Consider the following 24953-nt stretch of genomic DNA (forward strand, 5'->3'; position numbering starts at 1 on the left):
ATAATGTAGGTAAAGCACTTAACACGGTGCCAGGCACATAAAAGTTGCTTAATAAATTTCAGCTGCGGGGCTGGGCGCGGTGGCTCATGCCTGTAATCCCAGCACTTTGGGAGGCCAAGGTGGGTGGATCACGAGGTCAGGAGATTGAGACCATTCTGGCCAACATGGTGAAACCCCATCTCCACTAAAAATACAAAAATTAGCCAGGCATGGTGTTGTGCACTTGTAGTCCCAGCTACTCAGGAGGCTGAGGCAGAAGAATCACTTGAACCTAGGAGGTGGAGGTTGCAGTGAACTAGACCATGGCACTCTAGCCTGGCAACAGAGTGAGACTCCATCTCAAAATAAATAAATTAATTAATTTAATTAAATTAATTTCAGCTGCTAATTTTATATCTTTTTGTTTTGTTTCTCTTCAACTTAGCAAACACAGACAAGAGTAAAATTCTCACAAGACCATGGTTCTCATTAAGGAAAACTCAGCAGGGAGAAGAGAAGACAGAAGATGAATTATAAAATTCATACTTACAGCTTTTTGGATTTTTTTTGAGTGATGGGATCTCACTCACCCAGGCTGGAATGCAGTGGTGTCACTGTAGTACACTACAGCCTTAAACTTCTAGGTTCAAGCAATCCTCCTGCCTCAGCCTCCTGAGCAGCCAGGACTACAGACACATGCCACCAAGCTCACCTAAACAGTTGTTGGGTTTTTTTTTTCCTTTTTTTTTCCCCCAAACAGGGTCTTGCTCTGTTGCCCAGGCTGGAGTGTAGTGTTATGATCTCGGCTCACTGCAACCTCCACCTCCTGGGCTCAAGCAATCCTTCCACCTCAGCCTCCTGAGTAGCTGGAACTACAGGCATGCACCACCGTGCCTGGCTAATTTTTGTATTTTTTTTTTGTAGAGACAGGGTTTCACCATGTTGCCCAGGCTGGTCTCGAACTCCTGAGCTCAAGTGATCTGCCTGTCTTGGCCTCCCAAAGTGCTGGACTTATACGCCTGAGCCACCGCATCTGGCCATTTTTATTTAAATGACAAAATTTGTATATATTTATTGTGTAAAACATGTTGTTTTGAAATACGTACACTTTGGGAGGCTGAGGCAGGTGGACTGCATGAGCCCAAGAGTTCAAAACTAACCTGGGCAACATGGCAAAACCCATCTACAAAAAGAAACACAACAAAAATTAGCCAGTTGTGGTGGTGCATGCCTGCAGTCCCAGCTACTAGGGAGGCTGAGGTGGGAGAATCACTTAAGCCTGGAAGGTTGAGGCTACAGTGAGCTGTAAGCGTGCCACTGTACTACAGCCTTGGTGACAGAGTAAGACCCTTTCTCAAAAATGAATAAATATTTTTTAAAATATGTATACAGGCCGGGAGTGGTAGCTCAAGCCTGTAATCCCAGCACTTTGGGAGGCCGAGACGGGCGGATCACGAGGTCAGGAGATCGAGACCATCCTGGCTAACACGGTGAAACCCCATCTCTACTAAAATACAAAAAATAGCCGGGCGAGGTGGCGGGCGCCTGTAGTCCCAGCTACTCCGGAGGCTGAGGCAGGAGAATGGCGTAAACCCGGGAGGCGGAGCTTGCAGTGAGCTGAGATCCGGCCACTGCACTCCAGCCCGGGCAACACAGCAAGACTCCGTCTCAAAAAAAATATATACATATGTATACATTGTGGAATGGCTAAATCAAGATAATTAACATGCATTACCTCACATAATTTTTGTTTGTTTGTTTCTGAGACAGAGTCTCGCTGTGTTGCCCAGGCTGGAGTGCAGTGGTGCGGTCTCAGCTCACTGCAACCTCCATCTCCCGGGTTCAAGCAATTTTCCTGCCTCAGCCTCCCGAGTAGCTGGGATTACAAGCGTCTGCTGCCATGCCCAGATAATTTTTTTTTTGTATTTTTAGTAGAGATGGAGTTTCACCACGATGGCCAGGCTGGTCTTGAACTCCTGACCTCCTGATCTGCCCGCCTTGGCCTCCCAAAGCGCTGGGATTACAGGCATGAGCCACTGCATCTGGCCTAGTTTTTTTTTTTTTTTCCCCCTGTGGTGAGAACACTTAAAATCTACTCTTTTAACAACTTTCAAGAGTACATTTTATTAACTATAGTTACCATGTTGTACAACGGATCTCTTCAACTTATTCCTCCTATATAACTGAAATCCTTTGGCCAACATCTCCCAAACCCACCCTCCAATACCTCAGTTTTAATACTTTATAAAAGGTTCACAAAGTGGTATGCTGGATACCATCTCTCAGATGGAAAGAGGGTCCCCAGAGAAACAACAATGAGTAAGCAGCTTCCAGGGCCTGGTCCCTGGTGGTGGCCTGCCATGGCACTGTTTGAATTAGAAAAAGTTGACTCCTTTGAGCAGAAGTAACTCTGCACCACGGAGCAGGGCCCAAAGCTAGGAAGCATAATGTGGCTTCTACCACCCTCTGAAGCTGTGGTGTCTCTGTGCAGCATTCAGACTGAAAAACCACTGGAGGCACAGTAGGACAGATGACAGGGCAGTAGGGCTGGTTGGAATTTCTCAGGTTAGGCAAGGAATATGCTGATACATTATGGAATTTTACAGTTTTCATTTCTTATTTCTGAAATTAGATCTCGTGCCTCATCTTGAACATGGGTAGGCCACATCATCATTTACCTGAAGTGTTTTATCTCATCGGCAAAAGCCTCTTTGCTCCCCATCCCCCAACCCATCAGCAAGTCCATCAGTCTGAATCTACTCACTTCTAACTCCACTGCTTCCGTTGGCATTCTCATCTCTCACTGCTGTAAAAGCTGCCCAAATGATCACCCTACCTCCAATAAGCCATTTCCCCATAGCCGCCAAAGGGTTTCTTAAATGTAAATTATTACATCCTCTCTTTTTTTTTTTTGAGACGGAGTCTCACTTTGTCGCCGAGGCTGGAGTGCGGTGGCACTGTGTTGGCTCACTACAATCTTCGTCTCCTGGGTTCAAGCAATTCTCCTGCCTCAGCCTCCCCAGGAGCTGGGATTATAGGCGCCCACCATCACGCCTGGCTAATTTTTTTATATTTTTAGTAGAGATGGGGTTTCACCATGTCGGCCAGGCTGGTCTCAAACTGCGGACCTCAGGTGATCCGCCTACCTTGGCCTCTCAAAGTGCTGGGATTACAGGCGTAAGCCACTGTGCCCGGCCTGTTTTTCTTTTTCTCTCTACTGTAAATTGGAAAAAAAAAATTTTTTTATAGTGTAGCTAATATGCCCTCCTTAGGTATTAAGACACATTTCTGTTTGTAACCTTAATGCAGCCATATTTTTACTCTTTATAAACAATCAAGTGGGCACAGTGGCTCACACCTGTAATCCCAGCACTTTGGAAGGCTGAGGTAGGCAGACTGCTTGAGACCAGGAGTTTGAGGCCAGCCTGGGCAACATGGAACATGGTGAAACCTTGTCGCAACAAAAAGTACAAAGATTAGCTGGGCGTGGTGGCACATGCCTGTAGTTCTAGCTACTTGGAAGGATCGCCTGAGCCCGGGAGGCTGAGGCTGTAGTGAGTCTAGATTATACCACTTGAACTCCAGCCTGGGTGACAAAGTGAGACCCTGCCTCAAAAAAAAAAAAAAAAAAAAAAATCAAATCTCCTAATAAAAACTGAGCATTTCACCACATGAATCGTTAAATTGCTTCACTACAAATGCAGTTAGACATGCCAATTTCTAACTTCTTAGAATATTCTGCACAATCCATGTTAATCATTAGAATGAATAATTGCTCAGAAAAGCAGTACTGCCTCAGCTGCAATATGATTTGGTAGTCAATATTCCTGTTTTCTGGTAAAAAGGAGATCTCATGAGCAGCAACATTGGGCACCTTATGGTCTCACTGATCAAGAGAACGTTTTTGAGTGGCTTCTGAACATGTATTTCTTAACAAGTTGATAACAGATCTGGGGTCCTCACTCCTCCTCATAGCAACACTTCCGGACATAATCATGTTAGCTCCTGCCTCTCTATACTTGTGGACAGTGTCAGGACCTACTCCACCATCGACCGCTTATCCAAAGATGGGAACTGGGTCCTCAACCAGTGAATATTTGGTACCATATCATTCATGAATTCCAAACCCAGGTTCCACTGTGATAACCAAGGCCGTATCTATTTGATTAGTCCATGGTGCCAAATACTCAACTGTAGCTCCTGATTTGATGGCAAGGCCAACCTTCATCCCATTCTCCCAAATGTCTTCAATCAAAGCCTCTGAGTTCTTAGTAGCCTCAAGGTGAAAGGTGTACAGACTGGCTTCTGCTATAGCGATTGGTTTTACCCACTGTTCCAGCTTGGACACCATCACATGCATGTCAAAGAAAGGGTCCTAGACTAGCTGCTCTTGAAAGCTTTCTACCACAGGATAACCAAAGGTGACGTTGGGAACAAAGTGCCCATCCATGACATCCAGGTGGCCCCAGAGTCTAGCATACAGAGGCACCTGACCCCTAAACTGGCCAGGTTGCTGTTGAGGATGGGCAAGCCAATCTTGCAGGGTAAAGCCATAGTGCTGACTCCCAAGAGTAAGTTACCCTATGAGTCCATCTTCTCTCCTTAAAACCCAATGATTTCTCATCATACCATAAAATTCAAACTCTGTACCATAGCCTATTTTTTTTTTTTTTTTTTGAGACGGAGTCTCGCTCTGTCGCCCAGGCTGGAGTGCAGTGGCGCAATCTCGGCTCACTGCAAGCTCCACCTCCCGGGTTCACGCCATTTTCCTGCCTCAGGATCCCAAGTAGCTGGGACTACAGGCACCTGCCACTATGCCTGGCTAATTTTTTGCATTTTTAGTAGGGTTTCACCGTGTTAGCCAGGATGGTCTCTATCTCCTGACCTCGTGATCCGCCTGCCTCAGCCTCCCAAAGTGCTGGGATTACAGGCATGAGCCACCAAGCCTGGTGCATAGCCCTTTTTTTTTTTTACATTATCATTTATTTATTTATTGCTAACATGAATTCAAAGCAACTATGTATTTTTGTTTTCTGACAGGGTCTCACAATCTCGCCCAGGCTGGAGTGCAGTGGTGCAATCTTGGCTCACTACAGCCTCGACTTCCCAGGCTTAGGTGAGCCTCCTACCTCAGCCTCCCAGGTACAGGTGTGCACCACCACACCCCGCTAATTTTTTGTATTTTTGTGTAGAGACGGGCTTTTGCCATGTTGTCCAGGCTGGTCGCCAACTCCTGGGCTTAAGTGATCCACCTGCCTCGGCCTCCCAAAGTGCTAGGATTATAGTCATGAACCACCACACCCTGCCATATGCAGTTTTTTTTACACTAGAACAAATCAGAAAATCAAGACATAATTGCCATCATCAAATCTTAATCCTTAGAGAAAAACATTTCCACGAGGCTGGCCTGAAGACACTAAGATTCTACCAGTTTTTTTTTTTTTTTTTTTTTTTTGAGACGGAGTCTCACTCTGTCACCAAGCTGGAGTGCACTAGGCCAGATCCTCAGCTCACTGCAAGCCTCCGTCTCCCGGGTTCACGCGCATTCTCCTGCTCAGACTCCCAAGTAGCTGGGACTACAGGCGCCCGCCACCTCGCCGCGGCTAGTTTTTTTGTATTTTTTAGTAGAGACGGGGTTTCCACCATGTTAGCCAGGATGGTTCTCCAATCTCCTGACCCTTGTGGATCCGCCCGCCTCGGCCTCCCAAAGTGCGGGAATTACAGGCTTGATCCGCGCCCGGCCGATTCTACCAGTTTTTGAGGTGTTCCATATTTAAGTAGTGTAGGCACTGTGGTTGCTTCCAAGTTTTTTCTGAAGTCATTATTTGGATCTTTCTAATAAGGTTTTTCTTCTACTTGGCAGCAGAAGAACACACACCCTTCACTAACATGCTTCAGCCCCTTTCGTACGACTGGTTCAGCATGCATACAATAGGGGCACCAGCTTTTCCTCCAGCATCCTTAGAACCAATAAAGTAGGCGAAAACGCCCTTGTGGCGTTCCACAGCCCAGGTGAACTCCTCAAAGCCTCACACACTCACCTTCTTGTAGTGTAGTGGGCTATCTGCAGTGTGCCTCATGGCCTATGTTGACTTAAATATAGCCCCTAACCTGCCTCTATAACCTTGTTTCCTTCCTCTTCCCCATGTTCACTCCACCTTCTTTCTGTTCTAATCATGTGCCAAGCTCATTCCTGCCTTACGGATTCTCCACAGCTGGTCCTTCCTCCTGGAATTTTTGTCCTCCACAGCTTCCTACGGCTACCACCTTTTCATCATCCTAGTTTCCACTCAAATGTTATTTCCTCAGAGGTTCTCCTGATTGCCCAATATAGGCTGACTTCCCAGTCACTCCCTATCATGTACTTTATTTCTTTATAGCACTAATATCTAAAATTTATGTTATTTTTCTTCTCACCCATTTTTCTTTTGCACACATAAATGTAAGCTCTGTGACAGTAAGGTCTTGTCTGTTCAGTTCATTAGTGTATTTCTAATACCTGGAACAGAGTCTGGTACACGATAGGCATTTAATTTTTTGTTAAGAAACATAACAATGAACTTTGAAACCAAACTTCAATCTGGTTCATTTCACAGTTACGGGATATGGCCTGAAAGTCTATTTATTATTATTATTATTATTATTTTATTTTTTTGAGACAGAGTCTTGCTCTGCCACCCAGGCTGGAGTGCAGGGGCGTGATCTCAGCTCACTACAGGATTCAAGCAATTCTCCTGCCTCAGTCTCCTGAGTAGCTGGGATTACAGGCATGTGCCACCACGCCTGGCTTATTTTTGTATTTTTAGTAGAGACGGGATTTCGCCATGTTGGCCAGCGTGATCTCGAACTCCTGACCTCGTGATCTGCCCTCCTCAGCCTTCTAAAGTGCTAGGATTACAGGCGTGAGCCACTGCACCTGGCCTGTTATTACTTTTTTGAGACGGAGTCTCGCTCTGTCGCCCAGGCTGGAGTGCAATGGCTGGATCTCAGCTCACTGCAAGCTCCACCTCCCGGGTTTATGCCATTCTCCTGCCTCAGCCTCCCGAGTAGCTGGGACTACAGGCGCCACCACCTCGCCCGGCTAGTTTTTTGTATTTTTTTAGTAGAGACGGGGTTTCACCATGTTAGCCAGGATGGTCTTGATCTCCTGACCTCGTGATCCGCCCGTCTCGGCCTCCCACAGTGCTGGGATTACAGGCTTGAGCCACCGCGCCCGGCCTGTTATTACTTTTTAAAGACAAAGTCTCACTATGTTACCCAGGCTGGACTCGAACTCCTGGGCTCAAGTGATCCTCCCACCTCAGCCTCTAGGGTAGCTGGAACTACCACAGCATGCCATCCGGCCTGGCTTGAAGGCCTATTTTTATTTATTTTACAGATAGGGTCTCATTCTCTCACCCACACTGCAGCGCAGTGGTATAATTACACCTTACTGGAGACTTGTACTCCTAGGCTCAAATGATCTTCCCACCTCAGCCTCCCAAATAGCTGGAACCACACATGCACCACCACGTGTGACTAGGTTTTTTTTTGTTTTTTTTTTTTTTTTTTGAGATGGGGTCTCACTCTGTCAACCAGCCTGGAGTGCAAGGTCACGATCTCAGCTCACTACAACCTCTGCCTCCCAGGTTCAAGCAATTCTCCCACCTCAGCCTCCTGAGTAGCTGGGATTACAGGCACATGCCACCATGCCCGGCTAATTTTTGTATTTTTAGTAGAAACAGGGTTTCACCATGTTGGCCAGGCTGGTCTCAATCTCCTGACCTCAACTGCCCGCCTCAGCCTTCCAAAGTGCTGGGATTACAGCTGTGAACCAACATGCCTGGCCGAGTTTTTTATATTTTTAATAGTGACAGAGTTTTTGTCATGTTGCCCAGGCTGGTCTTCAACTCCTGGCCTCAAGGGATCCGCCCACCTCAGCCTCCCAAAGTACTGGGATTACAGGCATGAGCTACTGCACCTGGCCTTGAAGGCATAATTTTAAAACACTCTGTAAGACCTTCCCCAGGTAAGAGCTTTCATTAAAGAGTTTCAAAACAATACAACTCCACTGAAAGAGAGCAAACAATGAACATCAAAATTGCACACAGATTCACAAGACATTTTTTTCAGATCTCTCAAAAATAAACTTTAGAAGTAAAAGAGCAGGCCGGGCACGGTGGCTAACACTTGTAATCCCAGCACTCTGGGAGGCCAAGGCAGGTAGCTCACCTGAGGTCAGGAGTTTGAGACCAGCCTGACTAACATGGAGAAACCTCGCCTCTACTAAAAATACAAAATTGGCCAGGCACGATGGCACATGCCTGTAATCCAGCTACTTGGGAGGCTGAGGCAGGAGAATTGTTTGAACCCAGAAGTCAGAGGTTGTGATGAGCCACAATCGTGCCATTGCACTCTAGCCTAGGCAACAAGAGCAAAACTCCGTCTCAAACAACAAAAGAAATAAAAGAGCACTGGCCGGGCGTGGTGGCTCATGTCTGTAATCCCAGCATTTTGGGAGGCTGATCACTTGAGGTCAGTAGTTTGTGGTCAGGAGTTCAAGACCAGCCTGGTCAACACGGTGAAACCCCATCTCTACTAAAAATACAAAAATTAGCCAGGCATGTTGGTGCGCACCTGTAATCCCAGCTGCTCTGGAGGCTGAGGTAGGAGAATCACTTGAACCTGGGAGGCAGAGGTTGCAGTGAGCTGAGGTCATGCGTCTGCACTCCAGCCTGGGTGACAGAGTGAGATTCCATCTCAAAAAAATAAAATAAAATAGCATCCTCTGAGAATTAAGCCATCAAAAACAAATCATCATAGATAACACTGAGTATTTATCATGTACCAGATTCCATTCTAAGAGTTTTACTAATATCTTGACCTTTGTAACAACACTGAGATCTGATCATCCCCATTTACAGATGTGGAGACTGAGGCATTGACAGATTAACACGCCTAAAGTCACACAGTTAATAAGTGACAGAACCAAGATTTCAATCCACACATTCTGAGTTCAGATACCCCACTTTTTTTTTTTTTTTTTGAGACGGAGTCTTGCTCTGTTGCCTAGGCTGGAGTGCAGTGGTGTGATCTTGGCTCACTGCAACCTCTGCCTCCCGGATTCAAGCAATTCTCCTGCCTCAGCCTCCCTAGTAGCTGGGATTACAGGTGCGAGCCACCACAACCTGTTAATTTTAATATTGTTGGTAGAGACGGGGTTTCATCATGTTGGCCAGGCTGGTCTCAAACTCCTGACCTTGTGATCCACCCGCCTCGGCCTCCCAAAGTGCTGGGATTACAGGTGTGAGCCACCGGTCTTGGCCCAAATTCCCTACTCTTAATCCCTAAATTTAGCTTTCTCCTAAAGTTTATGAATATGTAGATGTCTAAAAATATCTATAAACACTTAAGACAGGATTGTAATTTATAAAGCAGAAAGGTAATAAATTCTAGTATAACCAGATTAATAAAAATGAACTATTCCAATCAGTAACAATACAGGAGCCATGTACTGCATTATATTATGTGCCAGGTTCAATATTGTTTTATATACCTATCTGAATTACATTTCCTCATGTCTTTGTGAAGTAACTATTGTTATTTCCACGGAGAAAGATGAAGAAAGTGATGCATAATGAGGGTAAGTAGGCAGGGTCATTCAGCTAGCCCCAGGAGTTGGATGGGACCCAGGTTTGGGGGACTGCTGCTTGTGCTACCTCCTGATAAACTAATTCAGATTCTTCAGTATCTTGATACAGGGAAGAGGTGTCCTGGTTGGCAGGCAGGAGTATCCTAATCAATGGAAAGTTATATCCTTCCATTGTAAGTTAATGAATTTGATAAGCAAGAATCAATCCTTGAGCCCAGGCACCTCTTAAAAGCACCTCTGGCCACTGAAAAAGAGTTTCTCAACTGCAATCTTTTATTCAACAAATACTTATTGAGCAGCTACTATGTGCCAGGCCACTGGAAATAAAGCAGGGAATGAGATGGACAAAGAGCTCACATTCTAGTGGGGGTGGACAAACATGTAACCAAATAAGCAAGACTAGTTTTCAATATGTGAGATGCTATGAAAATAATAAAATGGTATGGTAAATAATGACTGAGGGACTCAGTAAAAGGTCACTGTGAGCAGGTGGTATCTGAGCTGAGAGCTGACATAAGGAGCCGGTTATGAGACTCTAGAGAAGGGTACATTAGGCACAAGGATAGACAGTGCAAAGGTTGGAGTGAGATCTGCATGTCAGACAGACTACAGGGTGGCCAGTATGGCTGGAGCAAGGTGAGAGGCAGAAAGTATGATGCAAGATGAGGCTGAGAGCTGGGTATGGGCTTTGCAGGCCATAGAAGGGATCTGAGTTTTATTATAAGCACAACTGGAAACCGCTGGAGGATTTTAAGCAAGAGAGTAATATGACCAAGCTCTAAATCATTTTGATTCTATCAAGGTACACCCTTCCACATAGAGCTTCCCTCTAATGTAACCTTGTAATCTTGAATTTCAACAGATAGAAACATTTAAAGAGCCAGATAGTAAAACTGGTAATGCCACTCCATCTTGCTTAAGTTACAATCTCTCCTTTACAGAATTCTATAGAATTCTGCCAATCACCATTTCACTTATGTGATCACTGTAATTCATATTCTTGTGAAATGTTAGAATATAATGGTCTACTTTTTTTTTTTTTTTTTTTTTGAGACGCAGTCTCGCTCTGTCGCCCAGGCTAGAGTGCAGTGGCGCGATCTCAGCTCACTGCAAGCTCCGCCTCCTGGGTTCACGCCATTCTCCTGCCTCAGCCTCCGAGTAGCTGGGACTATAGGCGGCCGTCACCTCGCCCGGCTAGTTTTTTGTATTTTTTAGTAGAGACAGGGTTTCACCGCGTTAGCCAGGATGGTCTTGATCTCCTGACCTCGTGATCCGCCCGCCTCGGCCTCCCAAAGTGCTGGGATTACAGGCTTGAGCCACCACGCCCAGCCAATGGTCCACATTTTATGAACAAAATATGAGTATCTTCTTTAAGGTCAATAATAGAACCAGGAAAGAAACTGAGAAATCTTTCTTTGTTAAATGTGTTTTTTTGTTGTTGTTTTTTCTTTGTTGTTGTTGTTTTTGAGATGGAGTCTTGCTCTGTCACCCAGGCTGGAGTGCAGTGGCACGATCTCGGCTCACTGCAACCTCTGCCTCCCGGGTTCAAGTGATTCTTCTGCCCCAGCCTCCAGAGTAGCTGGGACTACAGGCATATGCCACCACGCCTGGCTAATTTTTTGTATTTTTAGTAGAGACGTGGTTTCACCATGTTAGCCAGGATAGTCTCGATCTCCTGACCTCATAATCCAGTCGCCTCCTCGGCCTCTCAAAGTGCTGCGATTACAGGCATGAGTCACCGCGCCTGGCCTATTAAATGTGTTTTTAACATAGTTAGCTCACCTTAATTTATCTGAAAGGAAGAAAAGAAATCAAGAAAAACACAGAAATTTACCTTCTTTCTATCATCTTTCCTGTCAAATGCACACTGCTGCTTGCACTGTTCACAAGAATAAGGTGGTCCATACTTCTTTTCTGAATTTGTGCAGCGCTGGCATTTATTCCCAATAAATGCCGCAATTATGTTGCAATACTGACAAGGTTTGGGCTTAAAGGGGGAAAAAGAGTCAAGTGTTACTTTCATAAAATACCACTGCATTTAAAAAAGCAATAATTCCTACTTTGTAGTTCATTAATCATGTACAAATGTATTGCCAACTTCATAAATATGCTTTTATATTGACCAAATAAAGCCCAATTCTTTTTTGTTGTTGCTGTTTTTGTTTTTTGAGATGGAGTCTCGCTCTCTTGCCCAGGCTGGAGTGCAGTGGTGCAATCTCAGCTCAATGCAACCTCCGCCTCCTGGGTTAAAGTAATTCTCCCTGCCTCAGCCTCCGTCTGGAGCAGCTGGGATTATAGGCACCTGCCACTATGCCTGGCTAATTTCTGTATTATTTCCTAGAGACGGGGTTTCACCATGTTGCCCAGTCTGGTCTAGAACTCCTGACCTCAGGTGATCCGCCTGTGTCAGCCTCCCAATGTGCTGGGATTATAGGCATGAGCCACCACGCCTGGCCATGAAGCCCAATTCTTAACACTATGTGAAGTGTTTTTCTGCACAGGACTATTGATTTTTAAATAAACAAACAAACAAATAACAAAAACCCATTAGTACGTATGCAGAGACTTCTATGAGACATCCAACAGAACCAGCTCTTTGGAGAAACTAGCAAGGGCTTCCAAATTTCTGAAAAGGCCTCTTTGCTATTATCAGCATATAAACATGTTGGGAGAATGCCTACAAGCACATAACATCCTGAACTATAACACTAAGAGAAAAAGAGAATCATTCATCAAAATAACTAGTCAACTGTTACCAAACAAAGAGGTCAAAGTTTTAAAAATTCATCTTGCTGGGTGCAGTTTGCCTCCCAGCACTTTGGGAGGCTGAGGTGGGCAGATCACTTGAGGTCAGGAGTTAAGAGACCAGCCTGATCAACATGGTGAAACCCCATCCCTACTAAAATACAAAAATTAGCCGGGTGTGGTGGCGCATGCCTGTAGTCCCAGCTACTCGGGAGGCTGAGGCAGGAGAATCACTTGAAGCCAGGAGGTGGAGGTTGCAGTGAACTAGAAGGCCATTGCACTCCAGCCTGGGTGACAGAGCAAGACTCGGTCAAAAAAAAAAAAAAAAAAAAATTTTCATCTTTCCCTTTCTCTTTCCATATTGGTCAATGAAGCCTCTCAAGGAAAATTATAATCATAATCCTGGCAGTGTGACTATAAGCATGGAATTCCTTAACAATAAGCATTAGCTAAATGTGAAAGCTGAAATCAGTACCAGATATATTACACATAACTATTTCTTCTAATAAAAATATTGTAAAGACATTAGTAGGCCACAGAAGGCAAGGTTCCACAAGACCCTAGTACTCACCGTTAGGTTTGAAAATATCTTACTTACCGTTCCATACAACTGCACGTTCTGAGCACATTTCTTGCATATTGTATTGGTTTTACTGTTAAGGAAAAAACAGATAGAGGCTTTTCTTAGAATATCTGAAAACTGATACCTCCTTAAGTCCAAGGAATTTGCTCATTGCTAAAGGCCAAGGTGAAATATGGTCTGGATACTTGGTTAACAGAAGTTTGAGTATCTTTCTAATAACTCTTTTATTTAATATCTTTGAGACAGAGTCTCATTCTGTTCCCCAGGCTGGAGTGCAGTGGTACAATCTGCTCACTATAACCTCTGCCTCACAGGTTCAAGCGATTCTCATGCCTCAGCCTCCCAAGTAGCTGGAATTATAGGCGCGTGCCGCCACACCCAACAAATTTTTGTATTTTTAGTAAAGACAGGGTTTCACCATGTTGGCCACCCTGGTCTCAAACTCCTGACCTCAAGTGATCCATCTGCCTCAGCCTCCCAAAATGATGGGATTACAGGTGTGAGACACCACACCTAGCCTCTAATAACTCTTTTAATTATTATGTGGCTGGGTATGGTGGCTCACGCCTGTAATCCCAGCACTTTGGGAAGCTGAGGGGGGTTAGATCACCTGAGGTGAGGAGTTCGAGACCAGCCTGGCCAACATGGTGAAACCATATCTCTACTAAAAATACAAAAATTAGCCAGGCGTGGTGGTGCACGCCTGTAATCTCAGCTACTTGGGAGGCTGAGACAGGAGAATCGCTTGAACCCAGGAGGCAGAGTTTGCAGTGAGCTGAGACCATACCACTGCACTCCAGCCTGGGCAACGAAAGCAAAACTCCATCTCAAAAAAACAAAAAGATTATTATGTGGTTATGGATTTTTTAATCTCAAATAAAGTGAGGCTTTGGCTAAAATGGAGAGTGAGTTATTTCTAATTATGACATCCCCAAGTATCACTAAGTAAAATTATCAGATACAGAGAACACCCTCAAAATATTATACTAAAATGGACTTGGGCCGGGCGCGGTGGCTCAAGCCTGTAATCCCAGCACTTTGGGAGGCCGAGATGGGCGGATCACGAGGTCAGGAGATCGAGACCATCCTGGCTAACGCTGTGAAACCCCGTCTCTACTAAAAAATACAAAAAACTAGCCGGGCGAGGTGGCGGGCGCCTGTAGTCCCAGCTACTCGGGAGGCTGAGGCAGGAGAATGGCGTGAACCCGGGAGGCGGAGCTTGCAGTGAGCTGAGATCCGGCCACGGCACTCCAGCCCGGGCGACAGAGCGAGACTCCGTCTCAAAAAAAAAAAAAAAAAAAAAAAAAAAAAAAAAAAAACAATAAAATGGACTAGCAGGAAAAAAAAATTCTCCTTAATTCAGATGAATAGTTGGGAAATTTGAAGTGACAAATAAAGTATGTGTGTTTGGAATATAAACTCAGAGATTCTATCTTTGCTAACCTTACTCTGTGTTCTCCTTCATAAGTAAAGGCATATGAAAACACCAGCGGTGGGGAAAAAGACACTATGATCAAATATTTTGTCAATATTTAGGCTGGGCACAGTAGCTCATGTCTGTAATCCCAGCACTTTGGGAGGCTATTTTTAGTCTTTACTAAAAATTCAAAAAAATTAGCCAAGTGTGGTGGCGGGTGCCTGTAATCTCAGCTACTCAGGGGACTGAGGCAGAAGAATCGCTCGAACCTGGGAGATGGAAGGTGCAGTGAGCCGAGATTGAGCCACCGCACTCTAGCCTGGGCGACAGAGCAAAACTGTGTCTAGAAAAAAAAAAATTCTGATTTCTCTAAGAGTTAAGCACTGACAAAATAAAACATCCTTTGCCTTGTGAAGATCCAGAGGTCATATTACCTAAATGTGTGAATTAATAAAGCTGCCCTGGGGGAAAAATCATCTTCAAATAAAAGTCTAACTCTTCATATGAGGAGGTAAAAATGAATGTCTTATGTATAAGAACAATTTAAACAGTACTCTGGGGCTAAAAACTAATAAATCACATAAAAATCTAAGACTAGGCACAGTGGCTCATGCCTGTAATCCCAGCACTTTAGGTGGCTCAGCCTGGGAGTCCAGGGTTTCAGTGGGCTACAATTTCACCACTGCACTCCAGCCTGAGTGACAGAGTAAGACCCTGTCTTGGGGAAAAAAAAAAGTCTAGTCTATTCTCTGCTTTGTGATCATTTTCCCATACAATTCCTATGAAAGTGGCTATAAAGTTAAACTAGACAAAAGAAAAACCTTAGAGTAGAAAATATTTAAATTAAAAATTATTTTCCAGGGCAATTTTCTGTTACTTTTAAAAGACAGTAAAAGAAGTGAAGGACATTCAAAGAAATCTCTAGAAAGAGGATTAGCATCAGTGATTCTGTGATGTTGAATAACATTTCGATTTACGCCTAGATTTACTACTGAAGGAATGGGATAGATGCCAATATATACATATGCTCCTAACATGTTAAAAAACATGCAAAGAAAAACTAACTCTAGGCTGGGTGTGGTGACTCACGCCTGTAATCCCAGCACTTTGGGAGGTTGAGGCAGGCAGATCACCTGAGGTCGGGAGTTTGAGACCAGCCTGCTCAACAAGGAGAAACCCCATCTCTACTAAAAATACATAATTGGTTGGGTGTGGTGACACATGCCTGTAATCCCAGCTACTTGGGAGGCTGAGGCAGGATAATCGCTTGCACCTGGGAGGCGGAGGTTGCAGTGAGCCGAGATCGCGCCATTGCACTCCAGCCTGGGCAACAAGAGCGAAACTCTGTCTCAATAACAACAACTAAAAAAAAGAAAAAAAAGAAAAAAAAAGAAAAACTAACTCTATGATCCATCTTGAATTAATTTGTATGTATAGTTTAAATAAAGGGTCAAAGTTCCTATCTCACCCCACACAAGAATTAACTCAAGATGGACCGCAGACCTAAATTTAAGAACTAAAATATAAAGCTTCTAGAGTATATTCTGTATGATTCCACTAACATGAAGTCCTAGAATAGGCAAAACTAATTTATGGTGGGAATGAAAAGTGGAGCAGTGGTTGCCTGGAGGAAGCAAGGGTGTGGGGATTGTCTAGGATGGGGCATGAGAGGACTCTATGGAGTGATAGTAACATTCTGTATTTTGATAGGGTTTGGGGCTACACAGATGTCTACGTTTGTGAAACTTGATATATTTAAGATTTAAGTATGTTAGTATAAGCCAATTTTGCCAAAAAAAAAAAAAAAACTGCAAACAAATATTTAACTCTAAATAATGCTGTGCATGCTGAAGTGTTTAAGGATCATGTATACTGATGTCTGCAACTTTAAATACATCGGAAACAAAATGAATTGATACAGTGATGGACAGAGAGATGCACCAGATGGATAGGTGAATATACAGTAAAGTGTATATTATAGAATTTAAGTAGAGGGTATATGGGTGTTCACTAATTCTTTTAACCTTTTTTTTGTTTGAAAACATCCATGATAGGCTGCGTGTGACAGCTCACGCCTGTAATCCCAGCACTTTGGGAGGCTGAGGCAGGCAGACTGGTTGAGCTCAAGAGTTCTAGACCAGCCTGGGCAACATGGCAAGACCCCTGTCTCTACTAAAGATACAAAAAAATAGTCAAGTGTGGTGGTATGCAGCCCTGATCCCAGCTATATGGCAGGCTGAGGTGGGAGAATCATTTGAGCCTGGAGAGGGCAGGTTGCAGTGAGCTGAGATCATCTCACTGCACTCCAACCTAGGTGACAGAGAGAGACTCTGTCTCAAAAAAGAAAAAAAAAATCCATGATAAAATCTTGGAGAAGATATTCTAAGAATTGAAATGACTAATTAAAAATAGGCTTCTAGGCCGGGCGCAGTGGCTCAAGCCTGTAATCCCAGCACTTTGGGAGGCCGAGACGGGCGGATCACGAGGTCAGGAGATCAAGACCATCCTGGCTAACACGGTGAAACCCCGTCTCTACTAAAAAATACAAAAATCTAGCCGGGCGAGGTGGCGGATGCCTGTAGTCCCAGCTACTGGGAAGGCTGAGGCAGAAGAATGGCGTAAACCCGGGAGGCAGAGCTTGCAGTGAGCTGAGATCCGGCCACTGCACTCCAGCCTGGGCGACAGAGCAAGATTCCATCTCAAAAAAAAAAAAAAAAAAAAAAAAAAAGGCCTCTAGGTCAAATGGAAAAAAAAAAAAAAAAAAAAAAAAAAAGGCTTCTAGGTCTAATGGATGAATTAACAAATAGACCCCACCCTCCTCAAGGCAGGATCACCTACACTTACAAAAGTTCCACAAAAGTCAAATTTGCTATACCAAAAAATAACTTTTTGTTATGGAAATGCCCCCTAAAGATGTCTGACCATTCATACCTGCATTTCACACTTTTTTTTTGAGACAGCGTCTTGCTCTGTCACCCAGGCTGGAGTGCAGTGGCGCAATCTCAGCTCACTGCAACCTCCACCTCCTGGATTCAAGCAATTCTCCTGCCTCAGCCTCCCGAGTAGCTGGGACTACAGGTGCATGCCACCACACCCAGCTTATTTTTTTGTATTTTTAGTAGAGACTGGGTTTCATCATGTTAGCCAGGATGGTCTCAATCTCCTGACCTCCTGATCCGCCCGCCTCAGCCTCCCAAAGTGTTGGGATTACAGGCGTGAGCCACCGCACCTGGCCCATTTCACACTTTTAAAAATGAGATTTGTCCAGGCATGGTGGTTCATGCCTGTAATTCCAACATCTTGAGAGGCTAAGGAGGAAGGAATCACTTGGGCCCAGGAGTAAGAGACCTACCTGGGTAACATGGCAAAATCCTATCTCTACAAAAATTAAAAAATTAGCTGGGCACGGTGGCACACACCTGTGGTCCCAGTTACTCTGTAGGCTGAGGTGGGAGGATCACTTGGGCCCGGGAGGTCCAGGTTGCAGTGAGCCATGATGGCTCCACTGCACTCGAATCTGGTTGGCAGAGAGAGACTCTGTTTCAAACAAAAAAAGAGATTTGCCCAAGGAAATGTGTAATGGCAAGTGAGTTTCAAATGTGACTAGAGTTAACAAACTATTATCAGGATTGTCACATTTCCAAAAGTATCTTCTTTGGGCTTGTACACTCTTCAATCTCTGTATACGTACATATTGAAACATAAGGCTCATGTTTTACTGTTGTGGGATTGGTTTCTTCTTGTCAGAAAGATTATAACCACAATATAAAATGATCAAGGGTCTTAAAAGAACTTTAAAATTTAAGTAGGCCGGGCGTGGTGACTCACGCCTGTAATCCCAGCACTTTGGGAGGCTGAGGCAGGTGGATCATGAGGTCAGGAGTTCAAGACCAACCTGGCCAAGACAACGAAACCCCGTCTCTACTAAAAATACAAAAAAAACTAGGCGGGCGTGGGAGCAGGCACCTGTAATCTCAGCTACTTGGGAGGCTGGGGCATGAGAATCGCTTGAACCTGGGAGGCAGGGGTTGCAGTGAGCCGAGATCACGCCACTGCATTCCAGCCTGGGCAACAGAGCGAGATTCTGTCTCAAAAAAAAAAAAAAAAACTTAAGTAATCAATGGATAATAACTAGGAAGCAATACATGTATTATATACCCTTCATTGTATATCTCACCCCACACACAAACTAACTCAAGATGGTTCACAGACCTAAATATTTAGCAATTATAGTCTGTATATAATGTGATTATTACAGATTTGTATGTTACAATTCAACTGATTACAGATCTGTACATGAAATGCAATCAATTACAGATTTTAAGAGGAAAAAAGCCTATTAATATCTTTCATGGTCAACAAAACTCTACCTCTCTTGCTGGTACTCAGTCCTGCAGTAGGTGCACTTCACAACAGGGTGTGCAATCCGACATTCCTGAAATGAAATGAGGATATAATTTTAAAAGGCAGTCACAAATGGAAACAGCCTTCAGTAGGAAACCGACCTGGGTACTATTTCTAGCATAGCTACTATGCTTGAGTGAGTCACTTAAACTTTCTGGGCCTTATTTTTCTCCTCTGTAATACTGGCATCACCTCCCTACTTTGATGCGGGAGTTAAGTAAGAACTTATATGGATTATATGGAACTAGCCATAAATTGTAAAACAAACATATATATGAGTAAGCCCCCAGACTGGGAATCAGAAGCCCTGAATTCCAGGCCTGGTTCTTCTGCCACTGTGTGATTTTGAGGTTTACTTGTGAAATGAAGGTGCTGGATTAAAATTATTATTATTTATAACTTCCTTAAAATCATATATACATATTTTGAGGCCAAAAAGGGCACTCAAGCACTTGCATTCCCTCAGACCTGGTATATAAAGACTGGCAAATGGAAAGTCATGACCATCTGAGGCAAAAGTGACAATTATGAGTTATCCAAATCAGAGACACAAACTCTGGATTATTGGGAATACGCCAACATTGTTTTTCAGCCAGTTTAGTGACTTTTTAACTGTTGCCTCACAGCACCTCTAGTCACTTAAAAGTCAAAGTGGGATGAAGTAACTTAAAAGAAAAAGAAGTTGGACCTTCAGGAGTAAAAACTGAGCAGCAGCTAGTTAGGGAAGACCGAAGACCACCAATTGGATGCTGAGAAGTGATCCCTCGGATCTGAGAGCCAGAATGTGGGGTTTTAAAAAAAATAAAGCCTTGCTGCCTCCGACTCTGAGACTGGCCGAAAAGTGCGGGGCTTAAAGAAAAAAATCAAGCCTTGCTACCTCCGATTCTGTAACTGGTCGAGAACTGCCCGTGAGGAGCCCGAGTTCGACACACTCCTCTCAGGCAGCACCCAACTTTGGAGTTCAGTCCCAGGAGGGGCAGGAGGTCCCCTCGTCTGTGACCAGGGAGACCGCGGCGGCGGGGGAGGCAGCGCAAAGGCATCCCGAGGGCGGCCAGTCAGGGCAAGCAGAGGACCCGCTGTCCCTCCCCCGACCTCACGGGGTCCGAGAACAATCCCCGCGGTTGCTAAGCACCCGGACACGCCGGCCGCGGGAGGGTGGACCCGGCCCAGGCTCCCGCACGTGCCCCTCCGGCCCCCAGCGGGGTGGGTGCGGGTCCTCAGCCTGGCGGGCCTGCCACACCCTGCTCCGGGGACCCCGCCGGGCGTCCCCACAGAATCAGGAGCTCCGGGCCGCGCCTCCTGCGTCCCCAGTTCCCGGCCGCCGCCCCAGCCCGCGCACCTTGCACAGCTGCTGCCCCTGAGACAGCGCCTCGAAGGGGAAGCGCTGGTGGCACTTGGTGCAGGCGTAGAGCGCCGCCATGTCCGGCCCGGGCCGCGTTTACGGACCCGCCGGCCCGGCCCGCCGATTTATCTGACAGTCTGAGGCACAACCCGGCGGCGGCGGCAGGCTGCTGGCTGCGGCAGGCGGGCGGGAGCAGGCGGGTCGGGGCGGACCCGAGCGGGCTGGGGCGGGCTCGGCGACTCTAGACGCCCGCTCACTGGTGGGCTTTGACGTCGATCAAGTGGGAAGGGGCGGAACACGGAGGTTTCGCCCACTCTGATTCGGTCTGGCCTGGAGTACGCCACTGTGACGCTAGAGGCCGCGATTATGTAAAGCGCAGTCACGCGGGGGCGCTGCCTGGAGGGGACAGGCTCCCTGCCTGGCAGACCTCGGAAGAGCTCAGGCTCCGCCCTACTTGCTCGACGTTCCCGCCCTCGCTCCGCCTTTCCACGGCCTCAGGCGCATCTGCGCTTCTCGCGATACCTTCAGGAATTTGTGATGTTTTGGTTTCCATGGAGCTGCCTTCTGGGAGCACGAGGGGTACAATTGGAACGAAGGCGGCGCACAGTTAACTGGAACTCTGCAGCCGTCCAAGCCCAAAGAAGGTGGGGAGCTTGGGAAAGAAGTTCCCCATAATCGGAGCTGGAGGAGCCCGCCCAGCCTCGCTCAAAGGAGGAGAGGAAACTCTGAGGGACAATTTAGAAGTGTGCCCTCAATTTAAGACCCCTAAATAGGGAACTGTGGGGCCGTGGGCCTTAGAAGAGAAAAGGAGAGCCCCAGAGAGAGCACCCCTATGCTGCGGAAGAGGGACTAAAGAGATGGCAATCCTTCTAGGAGGGATTGGACAGATATTCAGGCGTCAGGTGGCGTGCAGGCCCTGATCAGAGTGGGCCGCAATTGGCCCAGGCCTGCTTCCTACTTTGTTTTCTCCGGTTTCACCCCGAGCTTCTCTCGCAAGCAACCACCTGGTGATTCCTGGCAAGGCCTGGCTTCCAGAAGGCAAGCCACGCCCTCCGGGCTCCTCTGCCTCTTTCGCTCCAGCTTGGCAAGTATAGGAGCTGCCCAAGGAATGACAGACTTCTTGTTCTTGAGGCATTGGCAAAGCTTCCTGCACGGCTGACCTATCCAAGTCCTGCCTTGTAGCTGCTCTTGGGCTTAGGTTACTATTGGCTCTGCCAACCACCTGTACAGTACTAATTGCAGTTTTACCTCAACGTGTGCTTTTTACAATTAAAAGCTGACTTATGGCTATTTTCCTGCCTCAGCAAAATTTACTGTCTCTGAACCCACATCTGGCTGCTTCCTTGTAGGTTCCCCCAAAGATGTGCATTCATCATTAGGATCAGAAAGCAAAGGTTCAAAATCACTGTTCCATAACTAACTACATGACCTTAGATCTATCACTGAACTTCTCATGGCCTCATTTTTCTCAATTGTACAATTAGGTCATTGTGAGAATCAAAACCAGTACACGAGTCGGGGCAGGATGGCTCACAACTGTAATCCCAGCACTTTGGGAGGCCGACGCCGGAGGATCACTTGAGCCTTGGAATTTAAGACCAGCCTGGGTTGGCCGGACGCGGTGGCTCACGCCTGTAATCCCAGCACTTTGGGAGGCCGAGGCGGGTGGATCACCCGAGGATCACCTGAGGTCAGGAGTTCCAGACCAGCCTGACCAACAAGGTCAAGCTATCTCGACTAAAATACAAAAATTAGCCGGGCGTGGTGGCAGGTGCCTGTAGTCCCAGCTACTTGGGAGGCTGAAACAGGAGAGTTGCTTGAACCTGGGAGGCAGAGGTTGCAGTGAGCCAAGATCATGTCACTGAACTCCAGCCTGGGCAATGGGGCAAGACTCCGTCTCAAAAAATAAAAATAAAAAAGACCAGCCTGTGCAACGCAGTGGGACCCCATTTCTACAAAAACAAACAAACAAAAACTTTTTTTGAAATTAGCTGGGTGTGATGGCACGTGCCTGTGGTTCCAGCTACTCAGCGGCTGAGGCAAGAGGATCCCTTGAGCCTGGGCAGTCAAGGCTGCCCTGAGCCGTGATTGTGCCAGTGCACTCCAGCCTGGGTGAGAGAGTGAAACCCTGTCTCAAAATATATATGCAAATACAAATAAAAACATTACATGGAGAAATATGTGGGGAAATTGTTTAATGGGTAAGGGGCTTTTGGAGTGATGAAAATGTTTTGGAACTAGATAGAGGTAATGGTTGTTCAACATGGCGAATATGAATATACTTTTTTTCTTTTACTTTTTTTTTTTTGAGATGGAGTCTGGCTCTGTCGCCCAGGCTGGAATGCAGTGGCGCAATCTTGGCTCACTGCAACCTCCACCTCCCAGGGGTTCAGGCAATTCTCCTGCCTCAGCCTCCTGAGTAACTGGGATTACAGGCACATGCCACCATGCCTGGATAATTTTTGTATTTCCAGAAGAGACGGATTTCACCATGTTGACCAGGCTGGTCTTGAACTCCTGACCTCAGGAGTTCCTGGATCAGGTGATCCACCTGCCTCAGCCTCCCAAAGTGCTGGGACTATAGGCATGAGTCACTGTGCCCAGCTTTTTTTTTTTTTTTTTTCTGTGACAGAGTCTTACTCTGTCACCCAGGCTGGAGTGCAGTAGTGCGATCTCGGCTCACTGCAACCTCCACCTCCTGGGTTCAAGCGATTCTCCTGCCTCAACCTCCTGAGTAGCTGGAATTACAGGTTGCACCACCATGGCCGGCTAATTTTTGTATTCGTAGTAGAGACAGTTTTTGCCATGTTGGCCAGGCTGGTCTCGAACGCCTGACCTCAAGTAGTCTGCCCGCCTTGGCCTCCCAAAATCTGGGATTACAGGCATGAGCCACCACGCCCAGCCTTAACATGGTGAATATACTAACTACCACTGAATTGTTCACTTTAAAATGCTCAATTTTATGTTACGTGAATTTCATTTCAAATTATTATTATCATTACTTTGTACTCTCGCCCAGGATGGAGTACAAAGGCTCAATCTCAACTCACTGCAGCCTCAACATCCCAGGGCTCAGGTGATTCTCCAGCCTCAGCTTTCCAAGCAGCTGGGACTACAGGCGCACACCAGCAAGTTCTTCATGGCAAGCTAATTTTTTTTTTTTTTTTTTTTGAGATGGAGTCTCACTCTGTTGCCCAGACTGTAGTGCAGTGGCACGATCTCGGCTCACTGCAATCTCTGCCTCCCAGGTTCAAGTGATTCTCCTGCCTCAGCCTCCTGAGTAGCTGGAATTACAGGCATGCACCACCACGCCCAGCTAATTTTTGTATTTTCAGTAGAGATGGGGCTTCACCACATTGACCAGTCTGGTCTTGAACTCCTGACCTCATGATCTGCCTGCCTCGGCCTCCCAAAGTGCTGGGATTAGAGGCGTGAGCTGCCGCGCCCGGCCAATTTTTATATTTTTTATGGAGGCGGGGTTTCACTGTGTTGTTCAGGCTGCTCTCCAACTCCTGGGCTCAAGTGATCCTTACACCTTCAGCCTCCCAAAGTGCTAGGATTACAGCTGTGATCCACCGCGTCTGGCCTCAAATTACTTTTTTTAAAAACAGAATGGCCGGGCGCGGTGGCTCACGCCTGTAATCCCAGCACTTTAGGAGGCAGAGGCAGGTGGATTATGAGGTCAGGAGATCGAGACCATCCTGGCTAACATAGTGAAACCCCGTCTCTACTAAAGAATACAAAAAATTAGCTGGGCGTAGTGGCGAGCACCTATAGTCCCAGCCACTCGGGAGGCTGAGGCAGGAGAATGGCGTGAACCCAGGAGGTGGAGGTTGCAGTGAGCTGAGATTGCGCCACTGCACTCCAGCCTGGGGACAGAGCAAGACTCCATTTCAAAAAAAAAAAAAAAACAGAATGTAAGCCACTGGGCGTGGTGGCTCACGCCTGTAATCCCAGCACTTTGAGAGGCCAAGGGAGACAGATCACTTGAGGTCAGGAGTTCAAGACCAGCCTGGCCAACATGGTGAAACCCTGTCTCTACTAAAAATACAGAAAATAGCCGGGCATCGTGGTGAGTGCCTGTTATCCCAGCTACTTAGGAGACTGAGACAGGAGAATCGCTTGAACCCGGGAGGTGGAAGTTGCAGTGAGCTGATACTGCACCACACTGCATTCCAGCCTGGGCAACAGGGTGAGACTCTGCCTTAAAAAAAAAGAAGAAGAAGAAGAAGAAAAGAAAAAAAGAAAAATGCAAGCTCAGAACCAGACTGCCTGACTTTGAATCCCAGCTCTACTACTTAGAAGTTGTATGACTGAGCACATTAAAAACAAAACAAACAAGAAACAGTACATGGAACTTGGCACACTAGTAAATGTTAGTACTAGAAGAAAAAAACTGCATTTCTTCTAGAGAGATGTTGGTGAACTGAATCGTGTAAACACAGCCTCCCTTTTCACACACAAACCCTACAGTGGGGTAAGAGCCTCTCTTTGTTCCCACTGTCTTCAGTTCTGATCTCCACTCTATTACCAGTTTTACAATTACCTATTGGTTTTCATCAGACTATGGGTCATCATATCAGGGTCATCTCTATAACGCCTTCACTCAGTGCAAGGCTAATTGATCCATTCATTAAACAAATATTTATTTTTTATTTAATTAATTTATTTATTCATTTTTTTGAGAGGGAGTTTTGCTCTTGTTGCATGATCTTGGCTCACTGTAACCTCTGCCTCCCGGGTTCAAGTGATTCTCCTGCCTCAGCCTCCCAAGTAGCTGGGATTACAGACCTGTGCCACCATGCCCGGCTAATTTTTGTACTTTTAGTAGAAAAATGGTTTGGAGTTTTGT

At 46.0% G+C, this 24953-nt stretch overlaps 1 protein-coding gene and 2 pseudogenes across 2 annotated transcripts in view; all 3 read right to left on the reverse strand.

Annotated features, from left to right (window-relative positions):
• Positions 1 to 21633, reverse strand: part of FAM76A (family with sequence similarity 76 member A) — a 41552-nt gene extending 19919 nt beyond the window's left edge. Inside the window, exons 1-4 of one of the 2 annotated variants that reach the window (XM_017856466.1) lie at positions 20099 to 21633; positions 18726 to 18790; positions 12954 to 13008; positions 11445 to 11597 (exon numbers count right to left, since the gene is read on the reverse strand). In XM_017856466.1, the coding sequence (XP_017711955.1) occupies positions 11445 to 11597; positions 12954 to 13008; positions 18726 to 18790; positions 20099 to 20179 (354 nt within the window). In that variant the 5' untranslated portion in view covers positions 20180 to 21633. The remainder of the gene's footprint in view (positions 1 to 11444; positions 11598 to 12953; positions 13009 to 18725; positions 18791 to 20098) is intronic. The other variant, XM_017856465.1, reaches the window with a different exon arrangement.
• On the reverse strand, positions 3863 to 4533 carry LOC108518220 (ribulose-phosphate 3-epimerase-like; annotated as a pseudogene).
• Positions 5351 to 6059, reverse strand: LOC108518141 (thioredoxin domain-containing protein 17 pseudogene; annotated as a pseudogene).
• Positions 21634 to 24953: the final 3320 nt, after the last annotated feature.

The sequence above is a fragment of the Rhinopithecus bieti genome, unplaced genomic scaffold (assembly GCF_001698545.2).
Source record: "Rhinopithecus bieti isolate Rb0 unplaced genomic scaffold, ASM169854v2 scaffold_41082, whole genome shotgun sequence".
Lineage (NCBI taxonomy): Eukaryota > Metazoa > Chordata > Mammalia > Primates > Cercopithecidae > Rhinopithecus > Rhinopithecus bieti.